The sequence below is a fragment of the Mercenaria mercenaria genome, chromosome 2 (genome assembly GCF_021730395.1).
Source record: "Mercenaria mercenaria strain notata chromosome 2, MADL_Memer_1, whole genome shotgun sequence".
In the NCBI taxonomy this organism is placed as follows: domain Eukaryota; kingdom Metazoa; phylum Mollusca; class Bivalvia; order Venerida; family Veneridae; genus Mercenaria; species Mercenaria mercenaria.
In genome coordinates, this window is record NC_069362.1 from 98,673,132 (window position 1) to 98,695,489 (window position 22,358).

A 22,358-nucleotide genomic window follows, 5' to 3' on the forward strand; every position below is an offset into this window, starting at 1 on the left:
TACTGCAGACACAAAACGTGTTGGTTTATGTTAACCAAAGAAATATCGACCACAAATTATACTTTGAGGATCATTTAATCGTATTCTTCACATGTCTGAAGAATATGATGAATATGATTATAGCCTTCGCAGATGTGAAGAAAATACGGCCAAACAGAGATGGACAGCATTTCGTTTATTTTGCACAGTTTTTATCATTCTATAATATGCCGCATCGAAACTGGGAAGGTTAAAACATAAGTTCTGAAACAAGATCTTTTCATGGCTATCGTATATAAGGCCTGCACTTGGCACTTTCCTTCTTTATTTAGAGCATTAAGTACCGTTTAATATGCCTTCAAAAGTTGCAGATTTGTTTGCAACACAAAGAAAAACTGGAAAAAGAAAGGAAGAAATTAAAAAAAACATGACAGGGTCACGTGTCTTTGTGACTTATACGTCTTCATACTGTCGCCTATCATTGTGACAAATTCCTTTCAGAGGTTTAAGAATTATCGGACTATGTGGACAAAAAATGTGAAGACGCATTTCTATATCCCTTACGACTTCGCAAAGGGGAAAAAATACTTGATATATTGAGATAGCACGAGACACATATTTTGCATAAAAGAAATAATAAAAAAACCGTAAAAATATACATCAATATTACGTATGTACTTGTTATCGTGTATTATAATTATGGCATGCGGAATGCACATTAATTCCTTAAACTATAGGTTTAACTGTTAAACTCAGGGTTTAATAGCAGAGCTACCGGCGCCGCGAAGCATTACGGTTAGACGTATGAAAAAGAAAATGAATAGAGAGACCTAACTGTGTATACTATCGAGTTGAAAATCCGTGGTACTTTTTGGAATCGGTGTTGTTCGGATTTTTTCATGTGCACTATGCACACAGTAATTAATCAGTAAAGACGTCAGTAGACGCTTACTGTTTACAGTTGACAAAAGCGTCTCGCTTACTGCTTTGAATATTGAATAAAAATGTAAATGAGCATTTGATAATAAGAAATTAGTGCTGAATACATTTTCTACGACGAAAAAAGAAATCAAATACAATATTTTCATTTTGAAATGACTTTCGTCACGCTGCCATTACTGAACTTTATTATATACTTATGTTTGCCCTGATGACGTCATAAGTCCACAGTGGTGTAGTGGTTAACGATTTCGCGTTGAAATCCAGAGATCGTGAGTTCGAATCTCACCTGAACCAGAATTTTTTTTTTTAATTCCTTTTTTTATTTCAGGTTTTTTTTTTTGTATTATTATGAGTTTTGAAAATATTGTATAACTAAAGTCATTCATGTGAAATTTAACAAGTGTTTATAGCTGTGATGTCAGGTTCCAATGTAGTGCCTGTGCAGTAGTCAGGAGACACAACTTAAAAAAAACCCCCAAAAACTTTAGGATCAAAATATACAGGCATTGAACTGTGAAAAGCAAATAATGCTCTTCTCCCCGTTCACATATATTTCATCCGTTAGCTTTAAAATCACTGACCAGAGTTTCTAAAAAAACTAAAACTATCAAGGTTTTTACTGCCATCCCTATTCTCTAGTGCTAAAAGATTAACCATAAAAAGCCATAGATTGTTACTTAGAAGTTCAGTAAATAAACGGGGGTTTTCGAGAATTTCGGCAAACACTGTTTTTCTCTAGGTAAAATTCTGATTATTAACTTTTAAAAATTGCTAGTCTTTTGGGTTGAAAACAAGCTTTGTAACAGTCATGTAAATGATTGTAATTTTCCCATACCAGGCATCTTTTATAGCAGTATTTTTGACTGAAAGTTGGACACATTCTTCCTTCCAAAAAGAACCAAAATTTGACAATAATGACATTTAAAAGAATTACAATAGTCATTTCCAGGATTACGTAAATTCTAATTTCTATTAACTTTAGAATTGGAACATTAACTTTTTACATTAAGTCCTCATTGCCAAACATTCACACGCAAAGAGACAGAATTCCTTTGGCTATTGGCCTAATGAGATTCTGTTAGGTTTGAAATTTTCAAGGTTCAAGCTTTTCAATTTGAAGGAGTTATCATGTGTGACTGGTTTCCAGTATGATAATAATATATGTAAAATTGTTGATGCAGTACAGTACGTTTTAATAAGAATAACAAAAAAATTTCAAATACGTTTTTTTCTTTATCTTGGTGCCGATTTTAATCTATATCGAACTTTCTTTTGATTATATATAGAATATCTTTCGAGTTTTCCCATGTCAAGAATTAATCTTGATGCAGTCTAAAACATGCATTCAGAAATCATGAATTATCATTAATACTTATAATTTTAATAGATCTAATAGAACATAATCTTCCAAAACGAATCCATAATTCCAGATAATTCCAGATTTTTCAAGGGAGCTCTGCCTTTTAGGTAGCACCTAATTTCATATTACCTCTTAAACCCATAGTTTCAAGTGTCGTATGCACAATAAATGTTTAAACCGGGGTTTAAAGTCTTAAACCCCGGTTTAAAGTCTCTTATCTAATAATTAAACAGACAGCCAATCAGACGAGCTAAAACCACGGTTTAAAGTGTCAATTCACCTGTTAAAACATTGTAATTATATATTCCGCTTTAAACCCTGGTTTAATACTTTAAACTAGGGTTTAATGTGCAAAATGCACATTAATTCTCTTAAACTACGGGTTTAACTGTTAAACCCATAGTTCCAAGTGGTTTTAAGCCTTAAACCTCAGTTTGAAGTCTCTTAAACCCATAGTTTAACAACCAACCAATCACAAGAGCTTAAACCACAGTTTAAGTGTCACGTGACATTTCCCAATATGACCCGCGGAATTTATGTTTACACATTAAAGCAATACTGTATCTATATATGTAATACGGCGGACAGCGACGATGTTACCGAATTTTTCGCACTGTCGAAACTGTTTTCAATGATATAGGACGAAACTTGCAAACTGGATTTGCAGACGAAGGAGATTATCGGCAAAGTGTAACATTGTTGGAGCAAATACGGTAATTTGTGTTAGGATGATATTATATTAAAATAGAACACAACTTTTAAGTTCTGGGAAACAAGCCAGAAATTGAGACAAAGATAAATTGAAATATATAAAAAGAGCACATCTACCCAACTGACTAACAACTTGTTCGCAATAAGTTACCCAATGCAACCTAGCAGCCATTGAATCTCAGATGGACCCATATGTGTTTAAATCTACAAATAACAAACTCTTATTTCTTGCCTTATATCCATTGCCTATAAAAATTACAAGAGTTCTTGTACAACATTTTTTCTTGTGTTGAATAATTTTGTACCTATTTGGCCTGTTATGTCTTCGGAATGACGTTGAGCACAGTGTTCGTCTATTGTTAGACCTAACGTAAAGGAACATCATGTTTGTGTGTCTTTACGTCAATAGTGACTTATTTAACTCTAAGAACTAGAGAAATATCATCATTAAAGTAGTATTTATAATATTCTTTTGATTTACTATGGAATATAAATAAATATGTAAATAAATAAAAATTTTTTTTACAAAAATCAATATGTGTTATTAGCTTTTAAAATACAAATATCTTATAAATTTTTATGAATTTACAATGAATTACACTGCTAAATCTACACGTGACACTTTCAACCACGGTTTTAGCTAAACTGATTGGTCCGTTCTTAAACAATGGGTTTGAGAGACCACGGTTTAAGACTTGAAACCGCAGTTTAAGAATTTAATATGCATTCTGCGTCCTAAACTGTGGTTTCAACGGCATTAAACTAGGGTTTAACCTTTAAATTTTTTTTTGTGCATTTTGACCATTAAACCCTAGTTTAAAGTATTAAACCAGGGTTTAAAGTGGAATACATAATTCATTGTTTTAACAGGTCAGTTGACACTTTAAACCATGATTTTAGCTCGGTTGATTGGTTTTCTGTTAAACTATGGGTTTAAAAGACTTTAAACCGTAGTTTAAGACTTAAAACCCCGGTTTAAACATTTTTGTGCATACAGCACTTGAAACTATGGGTTTAAGAGGCGTTAAACCCTAAGTTTAACAGTTAAACCTATAGTTTAAGGCATTAATTAATGTGCATTCCGCATGCCATAGTATAATTTGTTTAGTCTGGTTGTTCTTGTAAAGCGTACAGCCGGTTTGAGTCTCTTTTTTGAGACACAGTTTATGGACTTTTGGACTAAAGACTATATCTACTGGCATTCTTCGAAAGTATATTAATTTATACTTAATGTCATATTAACCAAATTTTATTATTTATGTTAAGCTAGTGCTAAAACCCGTAAGTAGTTTTTCTTAAGAAATGAAATAGCTGTTTCAGAAGTGTTGAGTCTTATAGTCATACCGGGCTCGGGCACCACGAAAAAAACATGGCATTCTAGATGAAATTCACCGGCACAGTCGATTCTTCCGAGTTTTCTTTTCATTTATAACTAATTTCTTTCCCCTTTCCTTTCATGATATTTTTCTGACTTTTTGAGCAACATTATTACTGTTAATATATCTTAAAACGTAGCGTGTTAAATAACTAAAACACAGTTGCAAGAAGATTCCCCTAGAAAATCTCTTAAATAACAAAAGTATATCTTGCCTGTTAATTCTCAACTGCGTGAAAAGATAGAGATTAGGTGGCACCGAGTGCGTGCGTGTGCGTGCGTGCGCGTGTGAGTGTGTGAAACTACTTATTATTACCACCGTTTACCCATACGGACAACTCCTCGAGAAAAATATTGGTATTAAATTGCGAAAGGATACTGAAAGATGTAGAAAGCGCTCCAATTCCAGAAGCTTTTCTGGTCCTTTTGTGTGCCATGTGTTAAACACTCTTACAAAGGACTCTTCTAAGTGTTAATTATTTTAATTGGAGATACGGGGGATCTAACTCACCACCTTTGGTTTCGTAGTTTTAATGGGTCAGAGTGTGCGACGATAGGATATAAATATTGAATAAGTGATTAATGTACCGTGACTTCCGGTATAGGATATGTTCCTGCCGACCCGAGCTCATCTGTCACTGTCACACTGCATCTCAATTTATAGCCGTCCTCTTTGTCCCCTACCGGAAGCATTTTATTTTCCCAGTATGGCCATGTGTCTTCTAACACTGTACTCATTCCATCACCAGTGTCACCTTAAATAAAAAGGTTTCAGATGAAAAATAAATAGAGGATATTTACAGGTTATTAGCTTTGTGTGCACTCGTTCTATAGCTGAAGGATATTGCGCTGCAGAACTCATGCATATTTCCCAATGCAAAGACAATAACCTAATTATTATACATACATATCTACACGTAAAAATTGAAGTGTAGATATAATAAATTTGTTCAATAGCCTAAATAAGATTGACAATACCGAACTAAATAATAGAATTAATGCAAAGACACGCATTAAATTACGTCATGCACCCGATATGAAATTCATGTGTCAGTGTATGGAAAAAATATTGACGTTTCCGGTCCCATTGCAATTTACCGGGGAATAGAAACGAGTATGTAATAATACATTATCTCGCCTGCATTTCTATTGGTCTATGTGCAGACAGGATATATTCCATATCCTGCTGGTAATTTTCCAATATGAATTTTGATTAAAAAGAAATGGCTACCTCGCCGGCGTAATTGAATCAAGTCAGATTATTTACATGATTTAGCCCCAGCTATAGATATCGTTTCATGAGTAAATTTAGTGTTTTCTTGCCGTTTTCATTCTCCTATTTAGTTTAGGCCGTAAGAAGTTAGCCGTAAGAAGCGGAAATGACAATAAATCTGCATGGTAGACACGGCCGTAGAAATCATGTTTTAAGTTAAATCGTCGTAAAGCAAAGGAATTAACGTATTTGTCACTTAGCAGTTTGTTGTAGGATCATTTAATCTACGTGCAAGATAAAGGATTTAACAGGAAACGGGATGAGAGCCGAAGTTCATGACATTTCTGACATCGTGAAATCTGATGATTTTCAAAAGGATGGAACAGAAAGTGTTTTGTATTTCTGATCAAAACCAGTTCATAACTTGTATAAATGAGCTTTTGTGTTTTGTGCTTTGCTCTCGCCTGATTTCCTTGACAGCGTATATCTCGTATCTGTCACCAACAAGCAGTGTAACTAATAGTGTCTATTCATATTGAATTTATTAAACGAGATGAATAAAGTAATAAAATACGAGGTTGTGCTGAGCATTTTATGAAGTTTATTCGAGTTTAATACATTTAATGTGGAAGTACACAAATGTGATATTCTTTTTATCCGTGACACATAGCTTTCCTTTCTGAAACATTAAAATGTGTTCTACCAAATTTATTATGAAATGGTCATCGACAACCAACTCAAAAAAGTACAGGGAACTTAACTGGGAATTTTTTTTTTTTCAAAATTGAATTTTTGCTGCATTTACAGTACTGTATTTTTTTTACACATTTTGACAAAATTTGCTACATTTAATGTATAGAAAAAAATGAAACGAATTTATCTCGCAATGCCAACGATAAAACGCTTGTTTTTTGTTGGTTTTTTTTTTTGGACAAAATATACACATATAACACATTTCAGACTGCATTTCCTAGGCATGTTTTCAAAATTTTAAGTATTTTTTAAAGCTTTCAATCAGGAGCTTTAGCTAAATATTGCCATCAAAATGACCTCTCCCTCCCCGCTCACATATACATTTTGTGGTTGTTTAGTAATTATTGTATTTCTTTTGATTTTCTAAGTGCACAAAAAACTCCTTACCAGGTATAGATACCTTAAAATACACCTAAATTTGAAAGTAACACCTATGTTGTACCACAGAAAAGTGCTCTTGGTTTTTCTCTACGGTCAATTATAAAACAAGAGCACCGCCAAGCGGGGCAATATACGCACGAAGGGTTACATCAGAGGATGGAAGCAAAATTTAAAGAATTTGACTGTTGAAGCCCAAAGGACAGGAACAACAAAAAGAAGAAAATCCAGAAAAAAATTCTAAGTCCACAAAAAATTCTAACCAGGTAAAGTTATGTCAAAATACACCTAAAAATTGGAGGTACCATCCATGTTGTACCACAGAAAAGTGGTCTCGGTTTTTCCCTACGGCAAATAATAAAAAAGTTTCAAAATAAGCTATCTATAGTAACAAAAAAGGGAAGTAATACAAAAAAAATATTGTAAGAGAACAAAAAAGGGATCTGCCAAATAAAAACAGGAGCACTGCAATGCAGAGCAATATACACAAAGCAAAGTCATATATGACCTTTGACCCCCAAGTATGACCTTGACCTTGAAGCGAGTCATCTAAAACATGCTCTCTGCAGGTCGCCTCAGTGTTGTGAATATTTGTGCCAAGTTTCTTTGAAATCCTCTAAGCAGTTCAAGAGTTACAGGGCGGACACAGCAAAGTCGTATATGACCTTTCACTCCTAAGTGTGACCTTGACCTTGAAGCTAGTCAGCCGAAACAAGTTCTCTGCACGTCGTCTCAGTGTGTCGAACATTTGTGCCAAGTTTCTTTGAAATCCTTCAAACAGTTCAAGAGTTACAGAGCGGACACGAAACACACTCATATGACCTTTAACCCCTAAGTGTGACCTTGACCTTGAAGCTAGTCATCTGAAACAAGCGCTCTGCACGTCGTCTCTATGTGGTGAATATTTGTGTCAAGTTTCTTTGAAATCCTTCAAGGGGTTCAAGAGTTACAGAGCGGACACGAAATTGCTAACGGACGGACGGACGGACAGACGGACACCGGCGTCATAACATAATACGTCCCTTCGGGCGTATAAAAATTACAATATAAGTTATTTATAGTAACAACTAAGGGAAGCTAATCTTAACAAAAAAAATCCAAAAAAAAAAAAAAAATTCTAAGTCCACACAAAAATCCTTACCAGGTAGAGATCAGACACCTCAAAATTGGATGTAACATGCATGTTGTACTACAGATAAGTAGTCTCGATTTTTCCCTACGACTAGTAATGAAAAAGTTACAATATAAGCTATTTAAAGGGAAATAATTCTAAAGAAGGGACCTACGCATGGCACTCCGTCTCATGATGGTGTACAGTTGCATCAAAATCCCTCCATGCATGAAGAAGATATGCTCCGGACAAAGTCATTATTGTATCTGACCTTTGGCCTTTAAGTGTGACCCTGACCTTAGACCTAGGGACCTGGTTTTTGCGCATGACAAAATCCCTCCATGCATGAAGAAGAAATGCTCCGGACAAAGTTTTCATTCTTTTATCCTTTGACCTCTAAGAGTGACCTTGACCTTAGACATAGGGACCTGGTTCTTGCGACTGACACTCCGTCTCATGATGGTGAGCAATTATGCCAAGTTACATTAAAATCCCTCCATGCATGAAGAAGATATGCTCCGGACAAAGTCATTGTTGAATTTGACCTTTGACCTCCAACAATTGTGCCAAGTTTCATTAAAATCTCTCCATGCATGAAGAAGATATGCTACGGACAAAGTCTGTGGACGCCGCCCGCACAACCGCCCTCCCGCCCGCCAGGGGCGTTCCCATAATACGTCCCGTTTTTCAAACGGACGTATAAAAAGGATTTTACCGTGTATTGTCTTGTCGATTAGAATACGTTTCGCAAAATGACCTACTTTCGGGTATTCAGGTTAGCTCCCTCGTTTACGCCTAAAAAGGATTCCAGATTAGTATCCCTTCCTTGTGTAATTCGAACGTGTTAGAAATGGAAACAGATTTTAGCTTTGCGTGCTTTGTTGGAAAATAAAACACGTTTTTCCTTCAGAAACAATGCACGCAAAACTAAAATCTATTTCCTAAGTATATACCGTTTGAAAATAGGTCAAGATATCAGACATAGAACGCTAATGAATTCAAGCCCAGAACTGAACAAAAACACAAATCAATTTGAGCAAATATTTTAATAATACTTAAGAATTCCAAAGGCTATTACATACGTGCAAAACTTGAAAGATTAAAACATTACTTACATGTTATTTTATAGTCGGCAATCTCATTGCCTTCCCTGTCTATGAAATCCGGACATTGGATCGTGAAGTTCGTGTACATTGCTGTTCCATTTTCTGGCGTGATGGTACAGTTACCGCCCTCGGGTGGGTGGTTGCGAATTAAATTCAAAATCCGGACGCCACTGATACCAGAATCATCATCAGTTACAGTAAGGCGAAGTTGAAAGTCGTCGACGTCAAGGTAATGATCAAACACCTCAGTGCGAACGGTAAGTTCCTGAGACTGAGAACCTGTAATAGCAGGCAGCACTATCAGAATCACAGTATACTTCAACTACCTACTACGCCACGGAAATTTGATAAAAAAATCTCAAAAGTTTCTAAAATGATTAAAGTGACTTTAACTGCATGCTTCAAAGACATTGCAACGACCTTGAAATTCAAGCAAAAATGAAGTTATTACTCTGCATGCTTTTTACATATATATTGTAAAAGACCACTTCTTTTGATCTTTGTGAAATAGAATCTACTGCAATATTGACATATAATTTCTTATCGCGTATGTGACGTAATTTCAATTTATCACATGTTTTACGTCGCGGGAGTGATATAAAGCCATTAAATAAAGATGATCATACACTATAGTGTCATAAAGCCATTTAAAGTATAGGAAACGTTGGTCAAATTGACTGTTTTATAATAGTTAAAGAAAGTAGAACTGCTGTTGTTTCAGCAGGAAAAGCTAACATGTGATAAAAAGAATATTACACTTGTGACTTCCTATATTGAATTTAATATGAAATAAGGCATTGCCTCAATCGAGAATCGATCCGACTTCAACTCATCACATAAGGTTTGAAAAGAACTGTCTAATGACAGCATCGATTCCGTTTCATTTTAAAGGTAGATTTTGGAATTAAAACAGCACTGCACATATTTGTACTGGTGTGCATGACGTTGCGGTTCGGACAAGATTAGGCACAGCGAAAAAGCGTATTCTTCCAAAACATCCGAAGTTTGACGGAAGGACACATTTTTTAATTCGATAGTATATATCTCATTCGGTATATCGCATGTTACCGTAGAGGGATCGATCCTGATTTTCGTCGCGACGAAAATCTGTAGGATCGATTCCCTTTTAAACCTGTTGAATAAAATTGATAAAATGCTCGGCAAAGCCTCGCATTTTATTATTTTATTCAACTCGTTTAATAAATTCAATACGAAAAGACACTCATGTAATATCCTCTATAACTATATGTCGCCGCGTTACGTAGATATTTTCTATTTTAGACCATGTTAAAGGCAATATGTAAATCAGTCATTTATAAGTGTAAATGTACGAGTATGTAATAAATAGAATATTAATTAGCTGTCTGCGAAATATATACCCGATTTAGATTTAGCGGTGTAATATTGCGCAGAAACACTGCCGCATATTTTTCAATAGTTGAAGCCAAATCGAACGTCTGCTGCTGTACTGTAGAATAGAATAATGTTAATGGGCAATCTTAATTTATTTTTTTCAATGCACAAGATCCAGAAAGTCAGTCAGTATCAATAATGGCAAGATTTTGCTTACTAGGATCATATTGATCAGTATTATCTAAACATTGTCCATAGAATACACGAATGATATCAGCATTTTGGTCAAGATTTAATAAAATTCATATATCAACTTTGTTTACATGAAATGAAGTATTACTAAGCTGTTTATTACAGAAATGAAACAAAAGCTCAACTGAGCCATGCCATGGGAAAACCAACATAGTGGGTGTGCGACCAGCATGGATCCAGACCAGCCTGCGCATCCGCGCAGTCTGGTCAGGCTCCATGCTGTTCGCTTTTAAAGCCTATTGGAATTGGGGAAACTGTTAGCGAACAGCATGGATCCTGACCAGACTGCGCGGATGCGCAGGCTGGTCTGGATCCATGCTGGTCGCACACCCACTATGTTGGTTTTCCCATGACACGGCTCAACTGAAGCTCATCTATTACACTGGTAAACTTTTGAAAAAGGAATATTTGAAAAGTCATTAGTCAGACTTTGAAACTGCAACTTTTCCTGTAACTCTTTGATATATTCTTTGGGTAAAAAGATTAACCCTTATACTCTGCTAAATTTCTATAATGAACCTGCCCATCTTTCAATTTGGACAATACCATTAACTGTTTTAAAAAGGGATGTCTACCAAAAAGATACTGACTGAATGGCGAACAGTGCAGATCATGATCAGACTGCACGGCAAAGGCAGAAAAATCGTGTCCAGCATGTTTAGGATTAAGCATATCTTTTATAAATTGTTACTACCATCCTTGGAGCCATTTTAGAATGCTTTCGATCTGCAGACTTTTTTGTTTGTTTTTGTAAAATGATTAAAAAAACTATAACATAATTTGTACTTTAAACAGTATTTCAAGTCTAAATAAACTCTGAAAGATAAAGACAAAAGCAATTACGAAACAACATTGACTACATTTCCTGCACATAAAACAAACACAATACGAATTTGTTATACAATGTATTAGTCTATCATTTTTATGAATAAGATATAATATAAACCCGAAACTTCAATGCTTCTTTCGTGGGCAACATTTAGTAGCCGGATCAACAAAACTGCTCAAGTTGCCCGAAAGTAATTAACACACATACACCGGACGGGTAGTTTCAGGGAGGTCCGTCTGAAAGAGCATTAGAAACTTCCACTTACGGTGTGTGTCGCCCCTGAATGACTCTTCTAAATGGAGATTCATACAAGCCTATTGTTGTACGCCTTTTCCCCCAAGGTAAGTGGCGCCGGATTTTATATTAGCGAACAAAAACAGGGTCTCCAAATACCTCGACATAATACTTCATCTTTATTTGTTTTCATTTTTTGACCATGAGAAGAAACATGAGATCAGAGAGGACTAGGATAATTTCATTTGTTAATCTTTCTAAAAGAATTCATGTATTCAAAGCTCTTCAGGTCAATGGCAAGAAATGCTGCACAGCTCGCAGAAACAAAAAAAGTATTTCAAACGACTGCCTCTGTTTTTGAAGATCACATCTATAACTAACAATTTAAACACAAACTAATATGTAAAAGGTACACACACACAAAAAACTTGACAAACACTGAAGCAACACTATACACTGCTAGCAATTACTGTCTCTAAAACCACCAATTTAGACCATAACACTTTAGTCCAAACTTTTCCTTACCCATATTGCCTGAAAGATCATTCAGAATATCAGACTGTAGCGCACGCGCTAGCATGTTCCACGTAACGAGAAGAGACAAACACATTTCATTAGATACATAAGCAAACATGAACTGGTAAACATTACATACATACAAAATGTAAAACATTTATACATGTATCAAATTATAAAAACAGAATAGTTCTAATTTTTATCAGTCAGACATGTGTAAGTGAGGTGGATTTTATGGATAATCGACACTAAATGTCATATATCACCAATCAGTCTGACATAGATGATGTCACAAACCATTAAGAAGTTTTGCATGTCCCCTCAAAAATATTTCAAGGTGACCTTACAGCCATTTTCAGTGAATGAAAATTTTTACGAAAACCTTTAGAAGAGTCATAGCATTATACTGAAATGTCGTAACGTTGGTAAAATATATGAATTTCTGCAATAAAAAGGAATTCATTATTTGATCTACAGTAGTTTTACGATTAATAAACTTGATTTGAAAGAGAGAAAAAAAAACAAATGTCTTTGATACAAGATTTTTGCTAATTTTAAGTCAGGTTGACGGGTATCGCATCAAAACGTACATGAAGTTACGAGATTTAATAGATCAATTTCATGCTGCGTAGCGTATGACATCTTTCCAAAAGTACTAAAGTTTTAACTTTTTAATGTTTTGTTTTAACTTTTATACAACCTTTATACCATATATATTCATTTATACACTTTGATTTCCGCATGTCATCCTTAATTTATGTGCGACATTTCAACCGTATATTTAAGTACTTGAAATGCACAAAAACATATTCCGGTTAAATAAGACTCACCCTCGATAAATCGGCCTAAATATTCCAAATCCCTCCAACACTCGTATATTGGGCCACAGAACTGGTAGTCATAAGCGTATAATTCCCACTGGAAGCTGCATGCTGAACATGGACTCGTCAAAGTGGTCAACATACCAAGCTGGTTGTTTGGATTGAAAAGTTTTCCGCTTGAACTTGTTCTTAAAATCTTTGGAATCTTGAAGCTAAAATAATCAAGAGCGCCATGGTGGCTCTTATTAGCACGCCTGCTTATCATTAACCTTTATAAAAAATGTGAAGGTCACTGAAATTAACTAAGGTACACCGCTTTCAATCATAACTAAATCGAATATAACATCAAGATGGTGTCAGTGAAAAGATAATAATCTATTGTCATTATAGTGTGTTGCTTGAATGAAACATATTACAACTGACCTGAAAACTTAGCAGGGTGTAATTTTTAAACTTTGAGGTGTGCGTCTGAGTCTCGCATGTCACTAGGATAAGATAATATCTATTTTGAATCGGCAAGGTATATACTAACAAACAAATTCATTGAATTTATATCCCCTGTCGGATTGGATGTTTTATGAATGAGGGGAATATATTTTGAAACATATTCTATTTCCAATATATATATATATATACACAGATTACGTACAGTAGTTAAAATATCCTGACCGGAATTGCATTTACGCAACTGCCCTACTGTTATCTATTTTTGTATTAGTTTTCATCTTAATCCGTCAATGGATAATTTTGTTACGTGAGAATTTATGGATTGTAAAACAGTAAAACAATGAAAGGGCAACAGCCCTAAAGGTACTGAAGTAATCCTGAAGGAAATTGTGCATGTACCACAGTCCTACAGAGATCTACATTTGAATCATGTTTCATGAAGATTCATCAAAAGGTTACTTAGATACAGTCCAAAGTCTCTTTTTTTACCAAACAAGGGAAAACACCGCTTAAACTGGGTCAATGGGGACAATGTTATATGTGAGATAATTGATAATTAGGTGAGGTTTGTTGAATTAGCTACGATACATTTTGAATTATAGGCATTTTCGATTTTGGACGCATGCACGGATGGACGAACAACCGGACAGACAATGCCAAATCTAATTCTCTCCATCTTCAGTAGGGGAAAATAAGATAGGCCTATGCTCTGAAGAGCTTTTGTAACCGGCAAATTGTACGTTAGAACAATGTAAAATAGTTACAAGTAAGAAATGATGATATTACATCATAAACTCTATGAGAAACATGCTAATCCCTGACAATTGTGGTTTAAAACTAATTAAAAGAAGAGATAGTTACGAAATGGGGCGAAATTGCCATTGTTAAGAATATCTAAATGCTTCTGCTTTGGCACACATTTCTGCTGTCTTATTTACTTATCTGTCCATGCATAAATTGTTTTAGATTGACAGGAAAAGTTCCATGAAGATCACGTTACAAAATCTTTTTTTCCGTAGTGTAACTGTTCATAAAGTATTTTCTATGATTCATATATTTCATACCGATATTTCAAAACTATCCAGGGAGACACCATCTGACACCCCACGAGCGGGGTGGGGGGACCCCTCCTGTACCTACTCCCGCTCGGAGCAATGCGTCTCGCTGGTGCTCCCCCCCCCCCCCCCCCCCCCCCCCCCCCCCCCCCCCAAAAAAAAAAAAAAAAAAAAATCTGGACCGGGACAGGTATCTGATTTCACTGTATTCGAAACTTACTCCATTGTAAAAGTAGGCGGTGTTGCAGTTCTCACGTGCACTTGTCCAAACACGGTTGCTTCTCTTTGCTTACCTCCTGCGGCCTTTCGTCTAAAATTAGAACATAAAAATGGCATGTTAAACAATCAAAGTACTGAAATTATAGAAAGGCTGGCGAGCTTATTCTCTATTTCCCATGTGTTTGTCTCATGTACAGCTGCACAAATTAAATCATTCAGTTTATGTAGAGTAACATTTTGTTTTGTCTTGTTACCCGCTTGTATTGTGCTTTCCCTGTCAGTTTTGTGATTTTTGAGCTTATTGTGATCTGATGTGATATCTACAGATACAAAAGAATGTTGTACTTATTCTTATGAGTATTCAGCCTTTCTTAATTTTGGTGTTAGTGAATTTATTGCCTGGCTTAATGCTACATGTGCAGGTACGTATAATCATGGGTATTAACTTCTTATCAATATTCATTGCATTTGCTTTTTATGTTTTAGTACCATGTTTAATGTATTTAGTCGACTTTAAAAGCTTATTAGAGCTTGTGTTTCTTGATCTGAAACCCCGACTTGTATATAAATAAAGATTATTTGACTTGAATAGAACTGACCTGACTTACAAAAACAATGTGTAACAGAACTCGTGTACAATTAAAGTCAAAGAAATGAACGGGGTGTGTATAAAAATAACGCATTTGTGTTATCTTCTCGATAAAGTATAAAATTAAACCTTGTTGGAACATTCCATCCCCACTGAAAGCGAGTAGCTTTTATATGTTGTTAAACAAATGAACAATAATTAAATTTTATTCAGTAGTTTCTAAGTTCTTTTAGCGCAAGTGGGGTAATTTACTACTGAACACTTTTTTATGAAAGGATTTTGTTTCTTTCACTCTGCATTTTTGTCATTATGTACTTTTAATCCCTGAAATAATGTGCAATTAAAAACAAGTATTCAAGACAGAGTTTCGGTATAAGTATTCTGTGGTGTGCATTTTCTGTTTTTGCTGTCTATCCTGTTAACGTCAGGATAAACAGATTTTCCGGAAATAATTTAAGACAGAGTTATAATTCTTGCACTTTGCATTTCCTCTCATTGCTAACACAAGTTGAAGTGTCAATAGCTGCATATTTATTATCTAAACAATACTTGAAAAGGGAATTAATTACACAATTATTAAGAAAGAGTTACGTCTCTAGAGCTCTAATTCCAGTAATACGTGTCCCAGTATGTAGGGAAATTTATTGATATTGTCTTGTCTGTCTGTCTTTCTGTGTATCCGTACGTCTGTCACAAAACTTTGTCCGGACTACTCATTTTGTGGGATTTTTAAACTATACTGTATTCGGATGCACAGCACAATTACATCTTTTCAATTTTCAGGTAGAAATGCATTTGTGTGAACTTATTGCCCCTTAAAAGACAGTTCTGGATAAATCTTGTCTATTTGTGCCTTAATATTTATAAATCATGCATTGTTTTTTCGCATTATAATAATAAAGAAATTTCAACAAATAAATGCAAAAAGATACAGAAGTGGTGTCGTTTATACTACAGGACTGAAACACATGGATTTTTAGAATGGTATATTTAGTCTGACGCGTTTGCATAAGTCAGCATAAAAACTGATTAACCTTCAGCCTGCTAAATTTCTGAAATGGACTGGTCCTTCATTCAATTTGAGCTCTACCATTTATTGTTTGAAAGGGTGTTCACTGAAAATTTACTGACTGAATAGCGAACAGATCTTGGTCTGCGCTGGTCGCAAAGGCAAAATCACTTGCCGCCAGCAGGCTAAAGTTTAAATGCTTGATTTGCTCCGTCTAGTCGCTCACATATTTGGTGCCTTATTAAAAGCGGTTTTAACTTATTTCATTTTACTATATGCTAATAATAGACAACAACATTCCATTACACGTAGGATCATTACTGTTAATGAAAAAACACATATAAAACTAGCTTACAATTCAGCATCTGGTACTGCGGATACACCATCCTTACATAATAATTGAGCCGTGCCATGTGAAAACCAACATAGTGGGTTTGCGACCAGCATGGATCCAGACCAGCTTGCAGTCTGGTCAGGATCCTTGCTGTTCGCTTTTAAAGCCTATTGGAACTGGAGAAACTGTTAGCGAACAGCATGGATCCTGACCAGACTGCGCGGATGCGCAGGCTGGTCTGGATCCATGCTGGTTGCAAAGCCACTATGTTTTCTCATAGCGCGGCTCATATCATGCCTAATCGTTTCACAACAAGCATGTTGAGCATAAATAGCTGTTGGCGAAACTTGATTAGACATTGCATTAAATAATAGCTTTAGAAAGAAACGAAATACATACACAATAACTTTTATTTCATAGATATGATCAGGTTCAAGAATACTTGTCCAGAATGTGACAGATCCGTCAAAGTTTTTGAACCAACCGGGCCCTGTTTGAAAACATCCACCTAAAAAAGAAAACACTAGGTTAAACAAATCTTTAAGAAGATCTTTTTGAAGCAAATAATAAAACGAAGCAATTAAACTGATAATAGCATTCGAAGTCTATTCACAAGAGGTAAAGTAAAACGCAAAACCCTCCTGCCACAAACTTAAATGCACCTGCCTCCAGATCGTTCGAAAACAAAACAAAAAATAGATATCTAGAATGTGAAAACTCTTGAGAATTTTTTGTTGTTTTTTTTACGATGAAAATCGAAAAGTGTCTGTAACGTGAACACTAAGTCTTCCATAGCCGTATTAGTAACGACAGCGGAAAACTGCTTTATTGCCGCGGAGGTCCGGGTTCGATTCCCGACGCCGTCTTCCGTTTCCTTCTTAATTCGGCATTTTTAAAATAGTTTAGAAACAAAAACTCATATTCTAATGTTTATAATATGACCAAACTACAATATGAAAGAAAAATATTTTTTAACCAAAATCTGGAGGTCAGTGCCTTTAAGCAAGGAATATGGAAGGCAAGACTGCGTCTATGATAGCTAAATGAATCTATGAGAGTATAAGCTGGAAGCATAGAACGTATTCAAGCAAAATATAACAGACCTACTGTTCCTTTAGCAAGTATATATACTTACTACATATTAACAGTGTTAATACAGAGGACACTGATTCCTCAAATGAGCCGCGCCATCAGAAAACCAACATAGTGCGTTTGCGACCAGCATAGATCCAGACAAGCCTGCGCATCCGCGTAGTCTGGTCAGGATCCATGCTGTTCGCTAACAGTTTCTCTAATTGCAATAGGCTTTGAAAGCGAACAGCATGGATCCTGGCCAGACCTTGCGGATGCGCAGGCTGGTCTGGATCCATGCTGGTCGCAAACGCACTATGTTGGTTTTCTCATGGTACGGCTCAAATGTAAAACAATAACCGCACATTTTCAAGAGCGTAACCAAATATTTGGACAGTCCCACCCTTTAAACAGAACTTTTCAATCAATGGTCATCTTCAGTACATTGATGCTCTAACGAAATTCGACATCTTTCAAGACAAAAGAAGATCACTTGCGAATATAAATTCAACTCAAATAGCTGTTCAGTTGTCGCTTGTTGGGACGTGTTTTGCATTTTACCTGTGTTTACATGTCCAGGAGGGAGACCACTCTTGTTCATAGGTACCACCTCAACCGACTCATCTGGGAAAGTTTCGTTCGCGGTTATGTCACGGCAAGCCGCCGCGAAGGAATCAAATACCTAAGAAAGAAAGGAAACGGCATTATACAACATTAATCATGATAAACTTTGTATTTTATGTAACAATATGCTACATTCAAAATGTATGTGTAAGCAAGCATTGGTAAATTGGCCACACATTCGCTATCTATTGAAAATAATATTGGACCGATGTAATATCAACCTTGTAATACTGATATTGGGCTAACATGAAGATTTTTGATATCGGCCTAATACATAATTCTTTATGTGCAATGCGCTTTATTCAACTTGTTTTGCCATTCCTTTCTATTTTGGTACAGTATGAAAATCATTGCACATCAGTGTGAAAGATGTATAAAAGGTTGTTTTGTGCCATAAAATCTACAAACAATGTCTAGGACGAAAAGGTGAAATGCTTGGAACGAGCACTGCAGGAAAGAGAAATGATGGGTGGAGGAGGCGTATGTCGTAAATAGTGATTTTTGCGGCAGCTTTCCCCGCTTTTCGATCATGCTAACACATTCTTACAAATGAAAAATACAGCTTATGTCAGTCAACCAATGACAGTCTGGTGATTGATAAGGATACAAGATGTACCCATGTTTACCATAGGAAAGCACATTGAAAAACGAAAAGCAATTTCGCAGTGCACTATGGAAAGTGTATTTTAAAGAATGGATGTCTACATCAGATCATGTGGTTGCCCGCATTAATTATAATATGTTTTCGTTAGTTTGTTATCTCGCAAAAAAGAATTCCTGGGCATACAGGTAAATGCTTCGGGAGAGTAAAGATGTTAGTAAAGCGGAAAAGCTCCACAGTCATTACTTCTTACGTGAATAAGCTTATGTATTGTATCATTTATACGATTGTAGTACCAGTTATAAGGCTGGACAAAAGCAATCGTAGTCAGTTGAAAGTTTATTTAGGTATGCCTGTCTTTTTCGTATCAATGCGTACCTTTGCAAATTAATCGATTTACTTTGGTTGAACTCGTCAAATAGATCATGCGAATTAGAATTTTGACTGTAACATAGATCACTCACGTACAAAACACAAACTGTATTGTTATCATTATTGTATAAAAGCGACAGAACTATTTCATTAGTCAGCTGATGGTGGTACTTGAATTTTACCCCTTTTTCCGTATTCTGGATCGATATTGGCGCTCCGCAACAACGAAAAACGACATTTTTCATATTTGATCGTTGTCCTTTGTTCTGTCGTACTGGCGCCCGCCACAACAGAAACGACTTTTGACTTTGCGTTTGTCTCGTTTGTCTTTTTTTTTGTCCGTTCTGGCGCACCGCCAAAACGATATAACGAAGAATGCAACGCGCCAAAACGAAAGAACGACACTTATAAACGGCGCCCTAAAAACGTCGTCTTGGCGTTCTGTCGTTCTGGCGCCAGAACGACAGAACGAGTCAAGTTATGGTGCCAGAACGGTTGAAAGAGACAACGACAAATGTGAAAACGGTGTTCTTTTGTTATGGCGCGGGCGCCATAATTTACCCTCAAAATCCATACTTCTTTCATTCAGATTTGTTTATTAACACTGCGTATTCTCTATGCCAGAACGCCAGAAAGATATTTTCACATTTGCCGTTGCTTCGCTCTCGCCTGATATGGATTTCCTCGACAGCGTATATCCCGTATCCTGTCACCAACAGTGTAACTAATAATACTTTACTCCCCCCACCCCCCCCCCCCCCAAGCAATTTGCCTGTACTCAGCCTTCTGTAGTTTCTCTAATGTAGAAGGAACAGACAAACTGAGGGACGGACAATCCCATTACTACACACACACGCGCATATATATAGTTTTTACTCGTATAACCACTCACGCTCCGAGAACACATATCACTGTGTACAGCACTCCGGCTATGAAGGCGTAACTATTTCATACAGATGAAATCACAGAGTGACTGCAAAAATTGTGTTTTACATTTCTAGGAAATTAATTTTACATATGTGACTAGAATTTTGTTTTTACATCTGTGACGCTATTTTATTACATATGTCACCAGCTACGTTTTTACATTTGTAACAACTCGGTTTTACATTTGTAGAAAGTTTTTACATATACGGCAACATTATTTTACGTTTGTTACCATTTTTACATATTGACCATTTTTACATTTGGGTGTCCTACAAAGGATTAATATAGGCTGCGGCGTGCTTTCTGGCTGTGCGGACATTTTGCCAAGGCCCGTAGTGTGCGAATAACATGCTATTTGCCATAGCGTGCCAATACCACTGGGACAAGTCAACTGGTCAAGTCGACTGATATTTAGATTTATGTAAGTTTAACGTATGCTCGGTGCTATTTATTACAAGGTAAATTTTAATAATAATAGGTTATCAGCCATGCAAGAGATCTGCATCGGAAACATTATGTTACTGCAGGAGACAGTAGCATTCATTGAAAGAACGACATTTCTCATTTCTTTATTACATAAGCATCTATTATAATCAATATCAGATAGATGAAACAAATGTGTTCTTTAAGCCGACTGATAAATTCAAAAATATTTTCACTATGAACTTTTTAATTGGAAAATGGCGTCACACGTGTTGTCATGAACTGATATGAAATCTACGCGTCAATATGGAAAATACTGATTCCATAGTTACTTAATGGAGTTAGAAATGAGTATTTACTAATCATATTTACCTTTTCCTCACCACTGTTAGCATCCGGATCCTCCGAGTACGTTATCGGCGATAAAGTAAGCAGTGTGTTCGGGCCCACGGTTACCAAGGACATTGAGTTCTCGAACAACTGTGCAACAATATCTGTGGGGACAATTTCAAGGTATGTCTCTGCTGTACTAGAAAATTCCGCACCATTTTCACTTGGAGTTAACATAGTAACCTGTAGAAATGTAGAACAGCTGCAACCTTGTACCTAGTTAGCTGTGAGCGTAGAGCATAAAAATAAGAACCGAGTGGTAAGTTTGATTACAGGTCCTGGCGAACCTTTTCCGTTAAAAACTGACACGAAAATTATGTGTAGTAAACATGATCAATGTCATAGGGTGACTTTTGTACTATAGACTAGACTAATAAATGCCTGAATGTGCGTATCAATATGCAATATGACTGAACTTTGAAAGATTGGAGATACCTTAACAATACTGGAACAATTATTGAAATGTAAATGGTGACACTACTTTTATATGTTTATAATTATACCGGATGATGAATTATTATACGCACCTTGTAATGTAAAAGATAAACAGCATAGTCTAAGTCTAAAGACATCGGATTGAACGCCAGTTCTGAGTTGATGCATGATTGAACGCCCGTTATGTTTATTTCTTTGATAATAGTATTTGTTGCCTGATCTATTTGGAACATAGTCCAGAGCTTGGTGTTACGGACTGTATCCGGACAAGTTATATCGGCCAATCCCGTAATCTTACATCGTTTGCTGCGTTGGCAAGTCATAGGATAACGGAAATCCCGGCAGCGGTTTCTTATATCTATGTTTGGAGCACTGCAGTCCAGCCCAGAAACAGCGAACTGAAATTCGGCCGTGGCGTTTGAAATAAAGTTCCATGCGAACATTTGCAAGACATACGTTCCCTCAGACTTGTACTGGTGTCGAAGAGTAAAAGCACTGGAAACGTTTGTAAGGATTCCGTCCTGGAATGAGGCTCCTTGGAAGTAAGCTTCCGCCGCCGAACGACCGGAACACGTTGCTGCGTCACCATACAGTTCAATTACGTTGGTGTCACCAAAAGCTACGGCTACACACGTTCCTGTGCCATAATTCTGCATGGAAACGTTAAAATATTTGTCTTCATAGGCACTGGTTTGTTGAATGTCTGTAATGGTAATATTATCCACAGGCCTCATGATTTCGGCAGTATATTGTACTGACGGTCCTGAATGGACAGGATTATTTGGCGTGACCGTTATTGTGTACACACCGGCCTGAAAAAGGTAAACACCACCTTTTTATTCTTATGTCATCAATGTGTAAATAAAATGAATATGCAAAACAAAGCGATCAATACGTTTCGAAGTATGTCGGGTTTCGGAAAAAAATGG

General features: G+C 36.2%; 1 protein-coding gene across 1 annotated transcript in view; it reads right to left on the reverse strand.

Moving 5' to 3' along the window:
• LOC123564686 (uncharacterized) overlaps positions 1–22,358 on the reverse strand; it is a 108,361-nt gene that overhangs the window by 41,160 nt on the left and 44,843 nt on the right. The window contains exons 17-24 of the mRNA XM_053537347.1: positions 21,522–22,241; positions 20,977–21,177; positions 18,219–18,339; positions 16,986–17,094; positions 14,656–14,745; positions 12,943–13,145; positions 8,938–9,207; positions 4,956–5,122 (exon numbers count right to left, since the gene is read on the reverse strand). Coding sequence (XP_053393322.1) covers positions 4,956–5,122; positions 8,938–9,207; positions 12,943–13,145; positions 14,656–14,745; positions 16,986–17,094; positions 18,219–18,339; positions 20,977–21,177; positions 21,522–22,241 — 1,881 coding nt within the window. The remainder of the gene's footprint in view (positions 1–4,955; positions 5,123–8,937; positions 9,208–12,942; positions 13,146–14,655; positions 14,746–16,985; positions 17,095–18,218; positions 18,340–20,976; positions 21,178–21,521; positions 22,242–22,358) is intronic.